Here is a 21,060-nt window from a genome sequence, read left to right as displayed (position 1 = left end):
TCAGATAAGTGACCATTCGGAAAGGGACGTTGACCTGCCTGCAGTTCTGCGGCAAGGAAATGGTGGAGGAAGTCAGATGCAAGTCCACTGGTTGAGCTCCAAGTCTAGTTCTTTCCATTGTAACCCAGATGCCTCACTCTAATGGGTGCTGTTTGTCTGCCTTACTGTGCACACAGGTGAAATGCCACAGTGATCAATGTAGAGATACATATTTGACCATAAAATATGGACTGGGGACGGGTCAGAGAAGACTTGGAAGTCTCACATGGAGATGTTGAGGGCTTGTTGACAGGCCAATGCAGTGAGAAGTGGTTGCCAACAAGCAATGGGCAATATTAACAGAGGTCATATCCCAAACTGGGAGGGTAGACTCGGCTGACCTTTGCCACTGACAGCTACTCACAGAGGCAAGACAGACAAGCTGACTGTCTTGGGAGGCACGGGTTCCTTGATCCTCGAGGGGAGAAAATAGAGGCTGAAGACTACTTGTCAGTTTGCAATTCTAGGAAATACTTCTTTCGTGGTGGTGTGAGTTCCATGGCCCCACACACTCCCAGGCCCCTTGCTTAACTTATCCTGAGGGGCTCAGAGCCTCTCAGAAAGATGAAGGGAATTCTGGCTGTCTGCAGTCAGCCTTGAGACATGTCTATAGTTAGGTACCTGGGCCATGTGTCCAAATGGAGCATGAGCCACCAAAGTGAAAGTGTCACCCCAAGGTAAAGTGGGTGGCAGGTGGAAGCCAGCTGTAGTGAGAAGTTTGCCTTTTGGGTGCACAACTTTCCACCAGAAATCTCTTCCAGCCTGACCTCTGAGTGCACAGCTCTTCCAAAATAGCAGTTAGGTGGTTTTGTTGTTGTAACAATTGTTTGTTTGTTTGGTTGGTTTATTGTGGTTCGGGTTTGAACTCAGGGCCTCATGCTTGCTAGGCAGGTGCTCTACCACCTGAGCTTAAGTTATTTTGCTTTACTTATTTTGTAGGTAGAGTCTCTCATTTTTGCCTGGGCTGGCCACAGACAATGATTCTCCTACCTGCTGCCTCCCAGTAGCTGGGACCACAAACACACACCACCACACCTAGCTTATTGGTTCAGATGGGGTCTCACAAACATTTTCCCCAGGCTGTCCTCAAACCGTGAACCTCCTGATCTCTGTCTCTGAAGTAGCTGGGATTTACAGGCATGAGTCACCATATCCAGGCCAAAGGGTAGCTATTTTGTGGAATAAACATTGGCCTTCTTCAGCTTCAATTACCTGTGGCCAGGCCTGCCTGGATGGGCCTGTCCAGGAAGTGGGCTCCTCTCTCACCCTTCTCTGGCTTCCTCAAGCCTGAAGCACCACGCTGTTTACCTCAAAGGAGCAAAGGACATAGTTACTCCCCCAGGAAAGCCAGATTCCGTAGGGTTTGCCACAGTGGAGGCTGGAGCTGGCCCTTCCCCACCATAAGCCAGCTAGACAGGCTATGAACCCCAGGGCTCTTACGGGGAGTCACACTGGGGCCAAAGCATGCAAATGCTTAACTCCTCTGACTCCACTGTTCTCACAGCAGAGTTATGGGGGCACAGGAACGGGGGGTGGGAGCCAGACAGGCAGCCCTAACAGGATTCTCAGTACAGCGCTGTGCCAAGACTTTGCCTGAGGTCACATGTTCATGACTGAGCTATGGGCAGGACAGGGATGCAAAGGCCACCAGCAGGTCCTCTCCCTCACTAGTATGCAGTCTAGTGGGGGACTAGAAGTCCTAACTACTAGTCATAGGAGGAAGAGGTGCTAGAGCACTAGCCTGAGAGCCCAAAGTGTCCCAGGAGATGAGAGAGAGAAAGAGAGAGAGAGAGAGAGAGAGAACACTTGGGAAGTATAGCAAGGAGTAGGGCCACATCAAGTAGGACCTGACCTGGGACCCACAGGGTGCCGGCAAAGGCAGCATGCACCCACGGTGTGCACACTTGTGGCACCCATGTGCGCATGCACACATATACTTTATGGCTTTCAATACATCTATGTTGTAAAAACACGCACAAATTAAGAGGCAGTTCTTCTTATTGAAAAACAAGAGACTTCTCCCTTTTTCATTCAGAAGTTTTGGTTTTGTTTTTTGAGACAGGGTCTCGCTCCAGGCTGGCTTTGAACTCACTATGTAGCCCAGGCTGGCCATGAAGTGTGGTGGTGCAGCCCTGTAATCCCAGCTTGCCCTTTTCTTTGTAAATGTATACATAGCTTTTGAATGCCTAAATAAGCTTCTTGCCACTGTCATGAGTCAGGAGTGTGTCCAAAAACAATGGCCATTGGCCTGGGCCCGAAGCACTTTCTTTATCTTCTATTGTCCTTTTCTTTCTCAGCTCTGGGAATGAAACCCAGGGCCTTGTGCTTGCTAGCACACACTATACCACTGAGCCACACCACCCCCTCTTACCTGTCTGTTTCATCTGTTCCCAAACCACCAGCAGCTCCTCGTCTTGCTTCTGGTTTCTTTTCTCCATTAGGTTGTATTTTTCCTTCTTCTTGGGGTTCTCTCATGGATAATGTAAAAATGGAGATCAGGAAAAACAATAACCCAAAACAAAATTTCTCTTTCACACTGTGATCCTGTAAACACAGAGTTTCCTCTTAGCTGTCTTTCACTCACTCACTCACTCCCTCACTCACTCATCAGTCCCAAGTTTATTTTATTCAACAAATACTGGGAGCTTAGCTCAGGGTGGGCGTGCCAGCCTCCAGGAAATGGCTGCCAGCATCTCCTCCAAGCCCTGCCCTTGTTGGGTCTGGCTCTGCCGCATCAGTCCTCAGGGTGCTCTTGACCTGACCATGCCACCTGTGGTGGCAGATCCACCTGAAAAGTACTTGCACTTGGCAGCTGGAGCTCTGCCACCCCTCATGGCCTCCCTGCATCAAACTCCTGCTGTGCCAGCAGAGGTAAGATCCTAGGATAACTGCATGCCACACTGGATAGGTGGCAGGGCCCACTGCACTCCTTCATTGTCTTCACAAGGGCTCTCCCAGTGCACTGCAGGTGGCTCATGTGGTAAGAGCTATGTGACCCATATCCCCCAGCATCCCCAGCTCCAGTTGCATGTGCTCTTCTTAGGTTTAAGGTCCCAGCCTCATTGGCAAGTAAAGCTGGCAGAGGTAGCTTGATATAATTCTTAGGGCAAAGGATTGGGGCTCAGGAGACAAGGGGAGCTGGGGTTTTGCCTTAGCCTCAGGCTTTCAACCTATGAAATGGAGGTGGTCTTTAACCTGTAGGAAGCATGAGTGTGGATGATGCCCTAAACAAATGTCTCAAGGCAACGGTGGGAGCCACAGGCAGGGCTTAGGTGTGGCGGTCCCTTGGGTAATACTTGCAATTCATTTCCCAGGGAGGGGCGGAGAAAACAGCTTTTACTACCATAACCCCCTAGTTATGTTTTTCTAGAAGTGGGACTCTGGTTTTTTCACCAGGGTTCAAATTTTGCTAGTTTGTCATCACACCTTACATTACAAACAAGCCACAAGTCAGGTGCCAGTGAGTCACACCTATAATTCTACCTACTTGGGAGGCTGAGATCTGGAGGATCGTGGTTCGAAGCCAGCCTGGGCAAAACAAGTTTAAAAGACCCCATCTCAATGAAAAAAAAAGTTGGGCTGGTGGTGCATGTTTGTCATCCCAGCGAAGAAGGTAAGCTGAAAATAGGGGGATTGTGGTCCAGGCTGGCCTGGGCAAATGTGATATCCTATCTCCATAGTAAGCAGAGCAAAAGGGCTGGAGGAGTGGCTCAAGTGCAAGGGCAAATTCAAACCCAGTACTGAAAAAAAAAACCTTATAAAAGTCAGAGTTGGTGTCTGTCTTCTTCAGTATGAGTTTTGCTGATTGTAAGGTGGAGTTTATTCCTGTTTGCCTTATGTCAGTTTTTAAAATGCCACACTGTGCAGACAAGCCTAGGCTTGGGAAAGTATCACTGATGTTTGAAATATGGCTGTCCTGTCCAACCCCACAGCTGGTGTCCAAAACGGAAGTGTGGGGGCGTCTGGCTGTGTGGCCAGTAAAGCAAACAGGAGGGCGTTCCACACCTGACTTCAGGTACATACTTTCTATGTCACCAAATTAACAGCACCGAGCTTTGCGATAACATTGTGAAGAGAACACCAGACTGCAGTCAGGGACTATTAACTATCGAATCCTATCACTGACCCCAAGAATTTGGGCCAAGTCACTTCCTGTTGTGAGCGCTCAGGTTTCTCAACTGAAGCCAAAGTGCCAGACAGGTGTTCTTTCGGTTTGAGAATCTTTTTCTGATTCTCAGGAACAATAGATGTTCTCTGTACTGACCACGCTCCTTGGCATGCCATTTGTTCCCATGGCAACGGGCTCTGTCAGGGCCCCACTTGTGTTTAATTCTTCAGGGCCACTTGAGGTAGGAAGTCCAGGGCTTTGTGGAGGGGGCAGACTACAGGCTGAGCTCTTTCCTTCTCTCAGTTTCTGAGCTTGTTCCAAAAGTTCTTTCGCTTCCCCACTGAGCTCACAGTGAATGTTGGTACAGTGTGTAAGTCATTAAGGAAAAGGTATGAGTTTATAAAACAGACACAAATATGGAAGTTAGATTAAGTGGGCATTCTGTCCCATGGCACATCTCATTTATGAATAGTTCTTGTTTGAACTGTCACACAGTTGCGACACAGACTGTGAATATGAATTATGAAAGTTGGGTCACACTTCTATCTGGTGAGGAAGCCTAGCTCAACTCTTACCCCCAGGTGGGCACTTTCTGGGGCAGCTTCCTCATCTGTACAAGGAGGAGCTTAGCCTACTTTTGTAAATTGAATTGTGGTTCCCCCCACCCTCAACTTCATATGCTGCATTTCTAGCATAAATGTGACCTTATTTGGAAAAGTGGTATTGCAAATGTAATTAATTAAGGTGAAACCATAAGGGAAAAGGGGAAATTTGGACCCCGACGCAGATGTAGAGAGAACATGAGAAGATGAAGGCAGAGACCAGGGTGATGCTGCCACCACCAGAAGCTAAGAGAGAGAGGAATGCAGCAATGGACCCCTCCCTGGTAGCCCTCAGGAGGAGCCAACCTTGTTCATCTCAGCCATTAGTCTCTGGAACCCAGAGGTGACTAACTTTTGTTGGTTAAGCCATTTACTTTGTAGTAAACTAGTCTGATTCATTAGTGGTTCCCAATCTTTTCACTATCAAGAACCCTTTGGCTTTTTGTCCTGTTGTGGAAAATAGCCAATTATGTAACAACTATTTGCTGTGCCTACAATATACCAGGCCTTATTCTAGGCATCAGGGATACAAGACCCTTTCCTTTGTGTTTATTCCATGTTTAAAAAGATTTAGTCTACCAAGTACACTACAGTGTATTTTGGGTTTTGGCAATAATTTGTATATTTGCTCATGAGATAAGCAGGATCACCTTATCAACGTGACATAATTAGTGCTCCAAATAAAAAGTGATTTTTAAACTTTTGATACCTTATCTCAAGTAAACACATTCAATTCATTGGCTTTTTTCAAATATTGGAACTTGCTCTCAGAACCTCTGTTACTAGCTTTTGGATTCCTAGGGGTTTCCGAACCTAGGGGTGGATTCACTAGCCTAGGGGTCTGAAAACTTTTCCTACAGGTGGCCACATAGTGAATATAGCTGTCTGTCACAATTGCACATCACTGCATAGTACACAACACCAAGGGGTGAGTATGGCTACAAATACAATCTCATTTAACCACTGAAATCTGAAATTCCTAATTTCCACGTGTTGTGTGATGTTACTTTTCTTTTGAATTTTTTTCTGACCACTTAAAAATGGGGAAAAAAAAGATGATTAGCTCATGGGGTATAAAAAACAGGTGGCAGCCTGTATGAATCGAACTGCCACTTTGTCATTCCCAGATCTAGATTCTCCCTAGTCCTGCTCCGAGTTCTTATATAGCTGATTCTTCTCCACCTGCTGATCTGGATGAGACTGAGAGAGATCTGGATGATACCGAGAGAGAGGGGTTGCAAAGTGCGAAGTAAATTTCGAGTTCCCTGTTGTTAGCCCACTGCCCTGCCCACCACACTAAGTTGCGGGTTTAGCCGTGATTTCACATGTGCTCTCTGTATCCATGTGGTGCAGAAAATAGATGTGTGGTCAGCGGCCGTTTCCAGGCGTTGACCATGTAAGGGCTGGCCTCTTATTCGCAGCCAGTGGCAAACTAATTTTGTCAAGCTAACTCCGGGCTTACACACCCTTTGCATTTAGACCTCTCAGGTTGCGTGCGCCCAGAGGCCCATCTGTCCTTACTATTTGGGTCCCTGTTGTCTCATTGGTGGCTTTTTGAGCAGCTGCAAAATATGTTTTTAACTTTAAGTGGAAGTTGGGGTCACTCGCCAGCGGCCTGGAACAGTCACTCTCAGCAAGGACTCTCTCAGCTGGCAGTTCTCTAGTTTGCCGGCCTGGTGAGTGGGAACCAACTCCTCCCAGCTTCCCTCGGCCGGCCTCGCATGGCAGGCGGGCGGGCAGTTATTAATGAGGCGTTTGCTCAAGGGCTGGTGGAATAACGTGCATTGCTTTTTTGTGTTGTTGTCGGAAACTGCTCAGTTGCCTAGCACCACAGCCGTCTGCCTGGTTGTCCGTCCAAGCGGCTCATCCGCTCCGATCGCCCCACTCCCCCAGCTCAGCGACGGGGACCTAGACTTGGGCGGGCGGTGTTCGCTCGCGCTCAGGGGGCGGCCACGCCGCCACCCGCCCCGGAGGACTATGCTGCGAGGAAAGGCCCGGCTCAACGTTGAGTGGCTAGGCTACTCGCCTGGCCTGCTCCTCGAGCACAAGCCGCTCCAAGCTGGACGCGCCCAGCGAAGCCCCCGCGGGTAAGTGACGTGACTGCCCGTGCCACTCCGCGCCTGCGCCCGTCGCAGGCTTGCGTCACCGCGCCTGCGCGCTTCAGCCCGCCGCCCGGAGCTCACTGGCACTTCCGGCAGGGCCGGCCTAGAACTGGCACTTGCCGAGCGGCTGTTGAGCCTCGCCTGCTGTCCGTCACCTGCCGCCACCACGGCGACGCCATGGAGCGCCTTGATAAAGCGGCGCTGAACGCGCTGCAGCCACCTGAGTTCAGGTAGCCCTGAGCGGGGTCCTGGCCTGGAGCAGGGCCTGAGGGAAGGCACTAGTGGAACGGGGTGGGCAGGGGAACTGGCCCCTTGGGTCCAGCTGCGGGTGGGTGGGAGAGAGGAGGAACAAGTTGGAGCCTGCAGCGTTGGCACACCGGCCCCCACCCATCTCCAGGGAACTGAGGACCCAGGGTCATGGGAGACAGGTCAGTGGGCCTGCAGCTCTTGCCACTGCCCTTGAACTTACTTCCTCTAGTTCTTGTCTGTATTGCGATCTTGCTGTTTGCCGTCTCTCTCTACTGCAGGGTGAGCTCTCTGAGGACAGGAACCCAGCCTCCTTCACCTCCGGGTCCCCTGCCCAGGCCTGCATCATCGGATTTAATGAGTGTTCGCTGAGTGAAGGGGGGAGAGGCTGGCCCTGGTGTGAGATTGCGTCTCTTAGGAAATCACTCAGTGGGCTGGGGGCTGAGCAGAAGGAGTCTGATGAAAGAACAGGTGTTCCTAGCCCATCTCGGTAGGCAAGGAGGTGGGGAAGGCGTTAGCTACCAGTCATTGAGATCTGTTCCAAACTCAGTGTAGGCCCTTGACATACATGACCTGATTTCTTAATGCTTACTTTCTTTAACTGTGTACTTTCCCAGTTTTGAAGACAGATGTGAATGTCATAACTGACTTACCCAAGATCACAGATTTAGACCATTACAATTCCTAAGTGTTGAAAGTGACATTTGACCGAGCCCACTGATTCCAAAGCTGGTGATTAGTGGGGTCCTGTAATCTTTTTATTCTCCCACAAGGTCAGTATCAGAGTTTACAATTCACTTAGCAGATGACAACAGATATTTTTATTAACTGCACTTGGAATATAGCATAGCCCGTCTAGACTGTTAACTACTGTTTCCTAATGGAATTGGCAATGAAATCTTGCAGTGGAAGAAAGAATTCTACCGTAAGTCATGCTTGCCACAAAAGGAAATGTGGTAAGCTCCCATCTGCTCAGTGTTTTCTGCAGAAATTTATATGAAGTGGCAAAAGTAGGTATCGTTGAGTGGGGACATGATAAAATTCATCCTGAACTTTTTTCTTTGTGGACAATGTTGATTCTGCCCTTTCCCATTCCTTTCCAATGAGTCTCCGTAAGCCCCAATCAGAGATAAAAAATAAATCAATTGAATTACATGAGTTGTTTTGTTTTATAGTACATCACTGATTCTACCAAAACTGGTTTGTGCCAATACAACTGAGAGCTGCAGCTGGAAGCCAGGGAGAAAATGTGGTAGAAACAGTAGGGGAAATGAGCTAGTTTTCAAACATTTGTACACTTAACATTGACTTGGTCAATGATTATGGTCCTATGAGATTATATCATCTCACAACATTATAGTCATCTTAGTTTATGTAAGTATGCTGTATGGGTGCACAGTGACAGAATTGCCCAACAGTTCATTTCTTAAGATACAGCCTTGGTTTTTTGTTTGTTTGTTTTGTTTTTTGAGACAAAGTCACACTGTGTAGCTAGGTTGGCCTCCAACTCATTGTGTAGACTGGCCTCAGACTCTCAATCCTCCTGCCTCAGCCTCTCAAGTGCTAGAATTACAGGTGTGACCACCATGTCTGGCTCAGAAGAAACTAATTTTTTTTTTTATGTATTGGGGATGAACCCAGGGCTCTTAAGAACAAAATAGTCAGCTGTCACTTTCTCTGAATTCTTTGTTTCTTTATCAGGTTAGTTATCTGAAAATTTCATACATAAAACATGCTTTAATCACCATAGAAAAATCCAAGATCCACAGAAGAAGTGGCCAAATAATGATTTTTTCATGTTTTTTGTAGATCTGAAACTGTGCTCATATTCTTGCTGACAATAATGCAATAAATTCCTGAAATTTACTACTAGGGGACAGTTTAAGGGAACTTATATATATTAGATGAGAGTCAAATAGCTCAGTAACAACCAGAGTCAGGTGTGGTAAAAGATGATCCATTCATGTACCAAAAGAAAATATTAGAACCTTTTCTTAAAATGGCAGTAAAATTTCTCACATGTGCAAGGTATGTAATCAAGAAACAAGTGTGTTTAGTTTTAACTAATATATCCCATCTTGTTCATATTTAGCATGTGTGCAGGACTTTTTTCTGTTTTGTAGTGCTAGAGATGAAGTAAATTTTATTGGTTACTCTAATGAAACATTAACAGGCTCATCTCAAATAGTTCGTGTGTGTGACAGAAACTTAACAAAAATCCTTAATGCAATACAGTTTTAACTGTTGTGCTTATGTTGCATGTTAGATCTCTAGACTTGTTTTTTTCTCTGTGAACACAAACTTAAGATAAATTTATTGAAGAAAACCTTCATTAACAATAAAAAGTGAAATTAGCAATGTTTACCATTCTTTAAACACTATCTACATTATTAGTACATACTGTATATTTCCAGTCTATTCCATTGTTAGGCTCAACTTAAGAACACAATTGTAACAGGTTTTATACAAAAATACTCCACTAAGAAAGTAAATAAACTCTACAAAACAGTACAAGTGTAATGTTCATAGCAAGATAGCTCGAAGCATCTATATATGGCTTTCTTTAAAATAAAACTATTTGGGGGAATGGGCCCATTTGGGACCTTCTGTTACAGTTGACATGTAAAATGTTCTGCCTGGTTTTCAGGGACTTGCTAACAAGTGTTTGATCCTTGAAAAATGAACTTACCAAAAAAAGTTTACATCTGAAATAAACAAGAAAATAGCACGGGTAAAATGTTACATAATATACCTTTTAATTTAAACATAGTTTTATTGGAGCATTCATGGATCTAAAATGAAAGAAAATAAGTTTTTATGTCAAAACTTCTGTGCAGAATTTATATAACAAAGTACAAAAAAAAGTGCAGATTTAATTTCTTACATACAGAAAAGCCCTGAAGTTTTCACCCAATCAATGAAAATGTTATTAACACTTATAGTAACAATGATAAGTGTAGTTCTGTGCAAGGGGATCACTGGACTTAATAATTCTGTGTGCTATCTCAAATATCAAGGGCTATAGATGTAGCCCAGTGGTAGAGCTCTTGGAGTTTCATCCCCCATCCTTTATTTGTAGTTGCCTAAGAATTTTAAACTTATTAGCATATTGTTGTACTGGGGTATGGAGGAATAAATTAAAGTACAATAATAAATGAATTACATATTATTGATTAAAACATAAGTAATGTATGAATCTGGATTAATTTAGTAGAAAACCATAGATAAATATACTAAAGGATGAGAAGTGTTTTAGAAAGGAAACATAGTTGATAAGTGATGGAATACATCCTAGAAACTTAATATTGGTTTGTTTTTAATTGTGCTGGGGATACACTGTGACATTTATAGAAGTTCTTACAATGTATCATAGTTGAATTCACCCCCTCCATCCTCCTTTATCTCCCCCCACCCCCATTCCTGGAGTAGTTTCAACAGGCCTCATTTTTCCATTCACATACATGTTTATACAATATTTGCACCATATTACCCTTCTTCCCTCTCTCCCTACATCCCCCCCCCCCAGTGATACCAGTACCCCCTTCCCGCAGGACCTGTTCTGCCTTCCTGTTCTGAGTCTGTAAACAGAAAAAATGACATTTTTGTTTAAGATAGCTACAGCGGGGAGTTTCCTTGTGACATTTCCATGTGTCTGTGTATTATAACCCGAATTGCTTCATCTCCTCTATTTTTCTCTTGTCTACCTTAGTCTCCTTATGCCGATTTCCACAGTTTAAATTTCCTATATTCATTCTTGTACAGGAAGTGAATATGCAAGTATCACCCATCTTCGCCTTCCCTTAACTTCCTTCTTTTAACCCTGCCCTTTCCGTTAGCGCCCTCCCCTTATCGCGATCTGTTTTTCATTCATGTCCTTTACAGGTGTTCGGTGGTCGGTGGGAATTTTGCCTTGGCATTATAACCCGTTCATGATTGTGCTTAAGTCAGTGTAAGCCCCTGCGCTGCATGTCCCACCCTTTCCCCATCCTGTTGTGTTTAACAGCTTGCAGTGTGCTTGGTTGTGACTTGTTCCTACACAGATGTGATGGGGTTCGTTGTTACTCGCTCGCTTTCTGTCCTTCTTTTCCTTCTCCCTTAGTCTCCTCTACCAGTCCTACTTTGGGTTCATGTTCAGTATGTATTTGTATGTATTGTATGTATATGTAATATCGCTTGTATCTGTATTGGGCCGATCTTCCCGTATTTGGTAGTTTGATGTCAGTTTTAAATGTTGGGACAGAGCTGCTGTGTGTGCGTGATCCCCGTGCTCATTGTGCTTACTGCACGGCTGGTGTGCTGGTTCGCCGTGATTGGGGCCGGATTGCTTGCCAGAGAATATTGTGGAGCTCAGTCAAAACAGCCTGTTGCTGCAGTGCAGCGGGGACTGGCATCTGAGCGCCATTGGGGGCTATGGTGGAGATGGGGCGGAGCCAAGCCAAGCGGAGCCCGCGGTTTGTAGCGGAAATAAAATTTTCCAGCCGGGATTTCAACGTATCCAGTTACTGATTTCCATCACCCAAATCGTTGCTGGTTTTCACTGCTTGGACTGGTTGGTTGGGCGCTGGCTCCGGGTTAGGAGGGTATGGGGGACAGGGTGGGGCCTGTTGCTAGGTTTTCTAGCCAAGGTTTTGTGTAGCCAGTTTACTGATGGGCTGCTGGAGTCCTTTCTGGTTTGAGCTGCCCAGATCGGTGTTCCAGAGGTCTTCTGCAGGCGGCACCACAGTTGACTTCTCTGTCTGGACTCACATCTTCCGATGTGAGTGGAGCACATTGCATTCTTTCTTTCTGTCTTGCTTGTTAATTCAGTAAGGGATACTGGGGTACGCTGAGGCAAATTTGCTTTGTATCTTAATTACTTTGAAAATATTTATACCAATATCTTTAAATTAATAGTGGATAGGATGTCTCTTTGGCATGATACTGCAATGTGTTTCTCTCCAATAGTCCGCAAATACTCAGGGACTTTGTTCAAATTTTTCTTCAGTCTATGTAATTTTTATTTATGTTTATTATTGTACTGGGAGTATATTGTGACATTTACAAAATTGTTTGCAATATACCTTAGTGGGATTCACCTCCTCCATCATTCTCCTTTATCCCCTCCCCCCATTCCTGGAATAGTTTCAGCAGGTCTCATTTTTCCATTTACATACATGAGTACACAGTATTTCCGCCATATTCACCTCCTACATCCTTGCCTTATATCCTATCCCCTCTGACTGGCACCAACCCCCAGACAGGACCTGTTTTGCCTTCTTCTCCGTTTTTGTAAAAAAAAGAAAAAAAATGACATTTTTGTTTAAGATAGCTGTATGGGGTGTTTCCTTGTGACATTTCCATGTATATATGTATTATAACCTGAATTGCTTCATCCCCTCCAGTTTTCCTTCCTCCTTAGTCAAGGACCAACAGGTCTAAATATTTTGTATGCTGAATAGCAGGCTGTTGAAGAAGCATCCTGTACGTGGGACTGGAGCTCTGTGATCTCCCGGTTTCCTTGCCTTGCCTATGCTGTTGGTGCTCTGCTCCCTATTTCTAGGCCAGGGGCAGGTTTTACAGCATCTGTGCTCTGGAGTTCATAGCGCTAGTGACATGTGAGGGTTTGCTTATGCCTACAAATTCTGATTGTTTTCTCTGTTTTATTTCAGAAACGAAAGTTCCTTAGCATCTACTCTGAAGACTCTGTTATTCTTCACAGCCTTAATGATTACGGCTCCCATTGGCTTGTATTTCACAACTAAATCTTATTTGTTTGAAGGTAACCCTTAAAACAAGATATTTTCTTGCTTGCTAATTTATGTACTTTCATGAAGTCATTTTATCTGTCAATTTGGTGTTGCTGTTTTTTTCTTTGATTTTGTTTTTCAAAATTCACATTGCTCATGAGCGTTCATGATATGAACTTTTTCATTTGCAATTGTTTTACCTTGGCATTTTGTTTATGGTTTCTTTTCTTTTAGCTTCCCTTTGAGCACAGAGGTTGGCTGAGGTGGGAGGAAGAATGTGGGGATGCAGTTTTGGTGTCAAATAGTAGAAAGGAGAAAAGGAAGTCTCCTTTTTGATGCCAAATTTTTAAATTAGGATTTTATTTCAAATAATGTTCTTAGTAGGTAGAAGATATTCACACGTTTTAATGACTACTTCACTCACATCCACAGTATTTTTAATTGCTTAAATCAATTTATAGCTAATAAGAATTAGTATGCTTTGTTCTTTGGACTTTGGGAATAAAATAAAACTTTTTTTTCTCTTGGTAGGTGCCTTTGGGATGTCTAATAGGGATAGTTACTTTTATGCTGCCATTGTTGCAGTGGTTGCTGTACATGTGGTGCTGGCCCTCTTTGTGTACGTGGCTTGGAATGAAGGTTCACGACAGTGGCGTGAAGGCAAACAGGATTAAAGTGAACATCACCTTTTGATAGCATTAAATTGAATTTTTTAAATATGGTAAATGCTTCTGGGGTATTGATAATGAATACATTTTATTTGAATAAAGCTTAAAGAACATGTTAGAATTGATTGTAAGGAGTGACGTTTTGACCCCTCTAATACAGGGCTCTGTATAGTCACTTTTGACTTTGAGGCTCTCATTTGCAAATGAGAGTTTGGAAAACTTAAATCAGGTAGAATTGAATATGTTAATGCTGAGAAGAATTTGATTATCCTACAATGAAAATGTTTTACAGCATTTTGTCTTATACTTGGTTTTCAGTTTTACTCCTCTGGATATATTAAGATGTAAATAGTGAAGCAAGTCTAAAGTTCGTTTTACACTGGAATTCTTTGCCTAACTACCACGAGAATGCCAGGTCCTTGTATTGGGATTTTAATTTCCTATGGAAAGTTGCTTCAATTGTAGACACTGTAATCAATTTGAATGTCTTGAGGAATTTCGCATAAAGTGTGATCCCTAGTCAGTGCACATCTCTCGTTACATTTAATGGGAGCGCTCAGCTGAGTACCACGCATCATGCAAAAGGACTTTGGTTGAATGGAAGGTCTAGAGAACAGGAGAAGGGCTGCCTGCCAGACATACGCTTTTCACACCAGCTTCTTCCTCATCTACTTCGCTTCCTCATTCAACAATGAATTGAACTTATAAGATTGTGGGAATTCTTTTCCAAATTGTTTTCCTGCTGTAATTTTTTAAGAATATAGTATTTATGATAAGAATTTACATTTTCCAATGTTCATTTTTGCATACATTGGGAGTGTAAACAGTCCTAAAACAGATTATTTTTATCCTACAAGATGTGTTCTTGAGGTTTCTGGTCTGTTGGTTTTTAATCAGAGGTAAGTTATAGCCCATGTATAGTAATACGTAACTGCACAATCCTTGAGGTCCTTTCTGATGAGAAACCCCTACCTGCAAACTCTGTGTTCTCTCCAGCCATGTGGTACATTTGTACACAACCAATAAACACTGCCTTCCTCAAATGTTTGTTTCTCATTATAAATGAGAAACCATAATGTATGCTCTGTAGAAAACACATATTCAGAGAGGAATAATAATAAAAGTGCCCATAGTATTGCCACCTAGAGATAAGTACTCTTTTCGTTTACATCCTGTGCGGTTTTGAAAGCTGTTTCTTAAATGCTCCAAACCCTAAAAGTTTGGCTTAAGTTCACATCCTGCCAGCTTTACCTGACAGCTATTTGCATTTTTTTTCAGATCAATGATTGTTGGTCATTGTCTTAAAAAAAATTCTATCTTACTATGTTAAAAAAAAAGCAAATTCTATCTTATTATTTTAAAAATTCAAATTTCTAGTGTTTTCACCTTAAGAAAGCGATACATTTTTGAGAAGATAGGTATGTGTAACCTAATTTAAACACTATGCAGTGTATACATGTATCATAGTAGCATATGACCTTCATAAGTGTGTGCAGTTTTTATGTTTTTATCAGTTAACTTAAAAAGCATAAAAAAGATCAAATTTCCCATTATTGATAATCCTATTGCAATGACGTTTGCTTAAGTGTTTGCCATTATTGATTTTGTTTGTCCACTGATACCAGTTACAGAACTGGACGAAAGGAATAGAGAGATGGTTAGGCATGAAAGTCAAGTACACATATTCGTTTAATTATTGAGAAAAATAAAAGATTAATGTGATCCTTACAGGGTAGTTCTTCTTGCTTAGAGTTAAGTGCTGTCTGCAGTTTAAGTCTTTCAGCAGACATTCTAAATTAAGGTGATTTTAGTAGAAATGATATTTGAATCTAGGCTATTATGTGGTAAATTTCTAGATGGTTCCCTCAATAGATGGCCTATTGCACTTAGAATTATCCACGAATGCCAAGGTTTTTCTTGTACTTTGAAGATATTCTGTCATTTGTAATACATAATGTCCATTGTTGGATTATTGTCTTTGATTTCAGACATTTGCTAAGTAGATAATGATGTGGGTATTTTTTCTGCAAGCATCTCAAGCAGGAACACATGCATGCATGTGCAGTTTTTCTCTGGAAAAGTGTTTGAATGGTAAACTCAGATGCTAAGGCTGATGTTTAGGATTGTTATGAAATAGCTTGCTTTCAAACCACTTACTTTGGTTTTATCTGTTAACTCACTAGTTTGCTGCTGTCAGTTATGTCAATATCATGTGGTACTGGACAAATAGATTTATTTTTAATTTAAGATATCTCACTGATTTCCTTCTGCACAATGTATATACTTCCTGATGTATAGGAAAGAGAGCTACAGTTGAGCCCTTATAAATGTTTTAAGGTAGACATATGTTCACTGTTGTTTGAAAACTGACTGTAACAGTAATCCTCAGTTGGGAAGTGTAACTTGAAGTGTGAATCCAAGCTACTGCTTTAACCCCATTAATTGTAATAGTACCTTTGTCATCACTGTCTGATTTGCCCCCCAAAATGTAATTCTTGTCCGTCACTGTGCTGAAAAAGGAAATGTGCTGTAGAATTCGAATTAAGATGTTAGTAAAGAATTTTAAACCTGCCATTAAAAAACACCTTGGAAGAAATGTCATAGTGAAACCCATTATTCTGTACAGTAAAAAAAGCCCTGAAATCTATTTAGACTCATCTACCAGAAATAGATAATTAGAATCTTTTTGTCAGGAAAACCAAGTTGACTTGTTTTGTGTTTATTTTCCATTTTCATATAAATTTTACATCTACAGTTAGGGTGCTCAGTGAAAAGTTAAACAAGTAACATGTTCCTATGGAACGGCTAAAGCTGAAAGTGCGTGAGACGAAGGACGTAAATCCCGTTTTAAGCATATCTAGTGTGCATTTCTTACCTCCAGACAATTTATGCCCCAGTGAAGTCAGTGTCCAGGCCCATTTGATAAATGGCACAAAATTTGGCACTTGCCGGTTAGTGGCAGATTTCTGTGCTGTCAAGTGCTCGTGTCATCCACCAGTGTCATCCAAAACTGTTAATTCAGATTCTACTCCTGTGTTTAAATTTACAAGAGCTGTGCTGAAATGCACATTAATAGTTTCATAAGACTTCTTTTTCCTTTTGCAGAGAGAAAGGGTCGCCTTAAAAAACAAATTATTTTCAGAGACTTGGGAACCTAACTATAAATTCCACACAACCAATGAGTAACTTAATACTTTATGTATTCTTTAAAATAGTCCAGAATTCCTCCAAAGCACTCTTGGCCACACTTTCCTTACCTGTGTTGTTGCTACATGTACTTGAAATAATTATCTGTGCCCCACTTAAGACGTTTTAGAAGTCAGATTTGTCAGTTATACAGACTAGTCTTCCTTCTGTTCAGTTGATTTCACTGAACAGGAATAAAAGCAATAGCTAACAACATCTGCACAGCACCTTACAGTTTGCGAAAGAACGTTCACATATTCTTATCTGAGTTTTGCATAGTGGACCTGTACGAGCTCTCCCTTGCAGTCGATGGTGAGAGTGGTAGCATCTTTAGGTCATTAGCGTCACTGGCTAGGCTTAGTGTTGCCTGGTGCACTGACTAGGAGGAATGTGTGGATGTGCTGTGTCTCAAGCCTTGGTCATTGTCACCATGGGAGCGAGTGTTCTTAGCCACTTGCGTCAGATTGACTGGCATTAAGTGATGCTTTTCTAGTCCTTATCTGGACAGGTTTTGTATTCGTTATATTCTAGCCTGTAATTTGTATAAATTTGCCATTGGTTGTCATTAAAAAAAAGTCTGTAGTGCCACTTTGATGTGTTCTGATTCAATTAATAGTCCTGTGATCCTCTGCTTTTGAAAATGTTTGTTTGCCTGCCTCTGTTTACAACAGGCAGAATACATGCAGAGCTTGTTTTTTAAACGTGTTTTCCTCTCTGTGCCGTGTGGAATATGTGCAGAGCTTTGAAGGATAACATTTAATGGAGCACCTGTAGACACAGATGCTCAAGCTGGTTGGGCTATGTGAGCAGAGGGTGCTGATGGGAAGGCTGGTTGTACGTCCCGTCGAATTGACGTGCGATGGACAAAAGAAAGCTTGCCCCGTAGCTTTTTGGTTTTCACTTATTTGGTGGCAAATAGGCTTCACATACCACTAAAGGAGTAGTTAATTAAAGATGAGAGAGAACGCCTGGGATGTCCAGCATGTTACCCCTTTTGTCTGCGCTCTGTGCCCTGTGTCCTGTAAACACCTGTCCACTGCACTTGAGCTCCTGTGTGCTCCTGAGGACTCCAGCTAGTCCTTACTCATAAATAGCACCCCCTCCAGATTACATTAGAGATGTCCTAGTTTAAAAAATCCTCCTAATGAGCTGTCCAGGGACTTCAGGACACAGGCAATAGCACTGCATTAACTGGAATCACTTTGTAGGCAAAAAAACCCTACAGATCACCCAAACCTAACCCAGACCTTCTGAGTCAGATTATCTGGGGGCAGGGGGGACTAGAAATATTGGAGCAGGAAGTGATTCAGCATGCCTGAAAATGGATGCTTATTTATCTAACTTTCTATTTACTTATTTTGGTGGTACTGGGGTGTGAATTTGACCTTATGTACTCTACCACTTGAGCCATACCCCCAGCCCTTTTTTAGGTTATTTTTCAGGTAAGGTCTTGTGTTTCGGACTGGATCACAGTCCTCCTACTCATGACCTCCCTTGTAGCTAGGACCTGGCACTACGGCATGTACCACCACACATGGTGTATGCGTGGAGGTCTCACTAGGTTTTTTTTTTTTTTTTGCTGGGCTTGCCTTGAACTGTGATCCTCCCGTTCTCTGTTTCCTGGGTAACCTGTATTACAAGCATGAGCCACTGTGCCTGGCTCAGTGCATGTTTTTAATGCTGGTTTTGAAAATGCTTGTATAAACTTGAAATAAGCACACACTTCATTGGGCAAAGGTGGAATCCCATGCAATATGGATACTGAGACACAGTTTAAGAAAAAAGAGTCCTCCACCAGGTCCCTGACAAACCGTGTTGACTTTGCTTCACAGGTAGGGACCCACCAACTTAGAAATAGCCACTGCAGCTCTTGTGATGCCTTCCTCTTGTTTGGATCTGCACTGCTGTGACCGTTAGAGACAGGCAAAACCTAGCAGGACTCCAGGTGAATTTGGGTTTTCCAAAGCACAAAGTAGTGGAGAAAACCCGAAATGGTTTGCAGGCAAGCATGAGGCAGAGAGTGCAGCTCAGTGGCAGAGCACCTGCTCAGCACACACAGGACCCTGGGTTCCATCCTCTGCCCTGCCCTTCACTTCACATATGCCCCACTGGCTAGCCAAGCCAATCAGTGCCTCCCCCTGAGGGGCGAACTTAAGGCTAGGGGGGTTGCCAGCTGTTTGCTGTGGGGCTCAACAGATTGGTCACACGCACAAGTCACTATACAGTATGTCCATATGTGTGGATATATGGATGTGGATATACATATAGGGATGGATGTAAACAAACATACATGGGAAATATGAATGCAGCATGGAGCAAATGTCAGTGTGGGGGCGGGGCAGGGCCCTTCACCAAGGGACCTCAGAGCTGCATGAGGGGTCCACTCTACGAAGTGGGAAGATCCCAAATAGCCCCCCACACCAAATTTTGTCAGCTCTGCCTCTGGACGAAGGCCAAAATGGTCGGAGGTGGAGAGGTGGGGTTAGTAAATTGTCTCCCTTAAGCACCTGTGGTCTCTGCTCTTTGCTCTGAAGCCCTAAAACACTTTCTCAACACCCCTCCCCACCACACCTTTCTCCCTCTCCACTGCATCTGTGCTTCATCACCCATCTGCAAGGCACACAGTGGCTAGACATGCTCTTTGTGGAGATGCTGTCTGGATTTTCCCACTTTGTGAGACTCTGTAGCAGCAGCAATGATGACCGGTCAGGTAACATTCCACTGAGGACATGTCCCACAGATCTGAAGACCCACCAGTTCTTTGCTGCTACAGTTCTGTGATATCAGCAAAGTGTGCGTGTGTAGCCATGGTCCGAGAGCACAGAAACACAATGAGAGCAGGAACAGAGTGTGATTTTTCTCAGCTATATATAAACTATAAAAATGCATATTTAAAAAAATCTATGTTACACAGCCAGATTTTGTTGCTTTGAAAATAATCACAATAGAAAAATGAAAATGTTTAGGGGCCGTAAAAAATGAAGTCTGTTCACATCTTTTTATTCCATGCCTTTCCCAGAGATTGGCTGTAGGACAGGCAAGAGTGCCAATGCATTTTTTCTTTGAGCGAGGACCCACTGCAGATTTCCACATCCTTGACTTCTCAAGGTCCTGGTATAAACTGGTGTCGTGTTTGCATGGAGCCTGTGTGCTTCCTCCCATTGCTTTCACTCATCTCTGGATTCCTGAAAATGCTATGCAGGTAGTTGTTATTGTTGGTAGTTTAGGACTAATGACAAAAGTGTATACATGTTCAGTACAGTCATGGTTGTTTTCAAATAATTTCTATCTGTGGCTGATAAAATCCATAGGTGTGGAGGCCCCAGATGTACTTCTAGCAAGAGGCACAGTCATCATCCTCCACTCTACTCACCCTGTGCTCCTGGCCCAATTGGGACCAACCAGAATGAAAAGATGAGCAGGAAATGAATAGCAAACCCAGCAAAATGGAACAAGCAAGAAGCTAAGCCAGTTCTTCCGAATGACTTGGCCAAATTCCCACCTCTGGTAGACAGAAATCTAAGATGCCCCCAGGATCCCCACTCCTTCTGTGCTCCCCTCCCCTTGAACATGGACAGACCTATGAACAGGATGGGACAGTAGCCCCATCACTACACAAAGCACCCCTGACTGGGTGACATAAATGGCTCTGGAGGCAGAAGTACAAGATCAAGGTAGTGACAGGGCTGTTTCTTCTAAGGACTGTCTCTTTGGCTTGTAGATGGCTGCCTTCCCCTGTGTCCTCATATGGTCTTCTCTGTGTGTGTGTTTGTGTCTTAATCTCCTTATGAGGACCCCAGGTAAATTGGGACTAGGGCTCATGCTGAAGTCCTCATTTTACTTTAGTTATCTCTTTGAGAGCTCTGTCTTCAAACACAGTCACACTCTAATGTACTAGGGGGGTGGGGAGAATGCCAACATAGGAATTTGGGGGAGGGACGGACACAATTTATCCCATAACAGTTATGCCATGTGGTGTGGTAGGTAGAAAAATGACTCCTCAGAAAGGTCTATGTCTTAATCCCTAGAACCTGTCAAAATGTTATCTGACGTGCCAAGGGGTGATTGAAATTGCAACTAGAAGATTTAAGACAGAATATCCCGAATTTTTCAGGTAGGCCCAATCCTATTTATCACAAGGGTCTTGTGTTGAAAAATTGGTGCCCCAAGACATACGTACATACATTTATGTGTGTATATATATAAAATCCTCCTTAGCTCATGGACCTTTATATGACAAAAGAGCAAACACTTTATTACTGTGTATGGAAAAAGGTGATTAAATGAGGGATTTTGAGAGGAGTTCTTTATCTTGGGTTATCTGGGTGCTAAAATGCTTGATAGCCCTTACTAAGCTAAAAGCAAAACCATGTGTCTACAAGG

The 21,060-nt window shown here is 43.4% G+C and overlaps 1 protein-coding gene across 3 annotated transcripts; it reads left to right on the top strand.

The window, feature by feature from the left end:
- Positions 1–6,253: 6,253 nt before the first annotated feature.
- On the top strand, positions 6,254–17,265 carry Vma21 (vacuolar ATPase assembly factor VMA21). 3 transcript variants are annotated; one of them, XM_074064335.1, is made up of 4 exons: positions 6,254–6,425; positions 6,568–6,836; positions 12,746–12,855; positions 13,355–17,265. In XM_074064335.1, exons 2-4 carry the CDS (start codon positions 6,727–6,729, stop codon positions 13,495–13,497), a joined length of 363 nt encoding a protein of 120 aa, XP_073920436.1. In that variant the 5' UTR covers positions 6,254–6,425; positions 6,568–6,726; the 3' UTR covers positions 13,498–17,265. The 3 variants fall into 3 exon arrangements, with proteins under 3 accessions (XP_073920436.1, XP_073920435.1, XP_073920437.1); XM_074064334.1 differs by lacking the exon at positions 6,254–6,425 and having other exon boundaries at positions 6,545–6,836; XM_074064336.1 differs by lacking the exons at positions 6,254–6,425; positions 6,568–6,836 and adding an exon at positions 6,903–7,081.
- The last annotated feature ends 3,795 nt before the right edge of the window (positions 17,266–21,060 follow it).

This window comes from Castor canadensis, chromosome X (assembly GCF_047511655.1).
Source record: "Castor canadensis chromosome X, mCasCan1.hap1v2, whole genome shotgun sequence".
NCBI classification, from domain to species: Eukaryota; Metazoa; Chordata; class Mammalia; order Rodentia; family Castoridae; genus Castor; species Castor canadensis.
This window is presented reverse-complemented; position numbering and strand designations above follow the sequence as displayed.

Excerpts from the sequence above, each read along its gene's own strand:
- Vma21 (XM_074064335.1), top strand. The coding sequence starts at position 6,727 with ATGCTGCGAGGAAAGGCCCGGCTCAACGTTGAGTGGCTAGGCTACTCG. Across the intron at positions 6,837-12,745 it reads GCCCAGCGAAGCCCCCGCGG|AAACGAAAGTTCCTTAGCAT; the intron begins GTAAGTGACGTG and ends GTTTTATTTCAG. Across the intron at positions 12,856-13,354 it reads TAAATCTTATTTGTTTGAAG|GTGCCTTTGGGATGTCTAAT; the intron begins GTAACCCTTAAA and ends TTCTCTTGGTAG.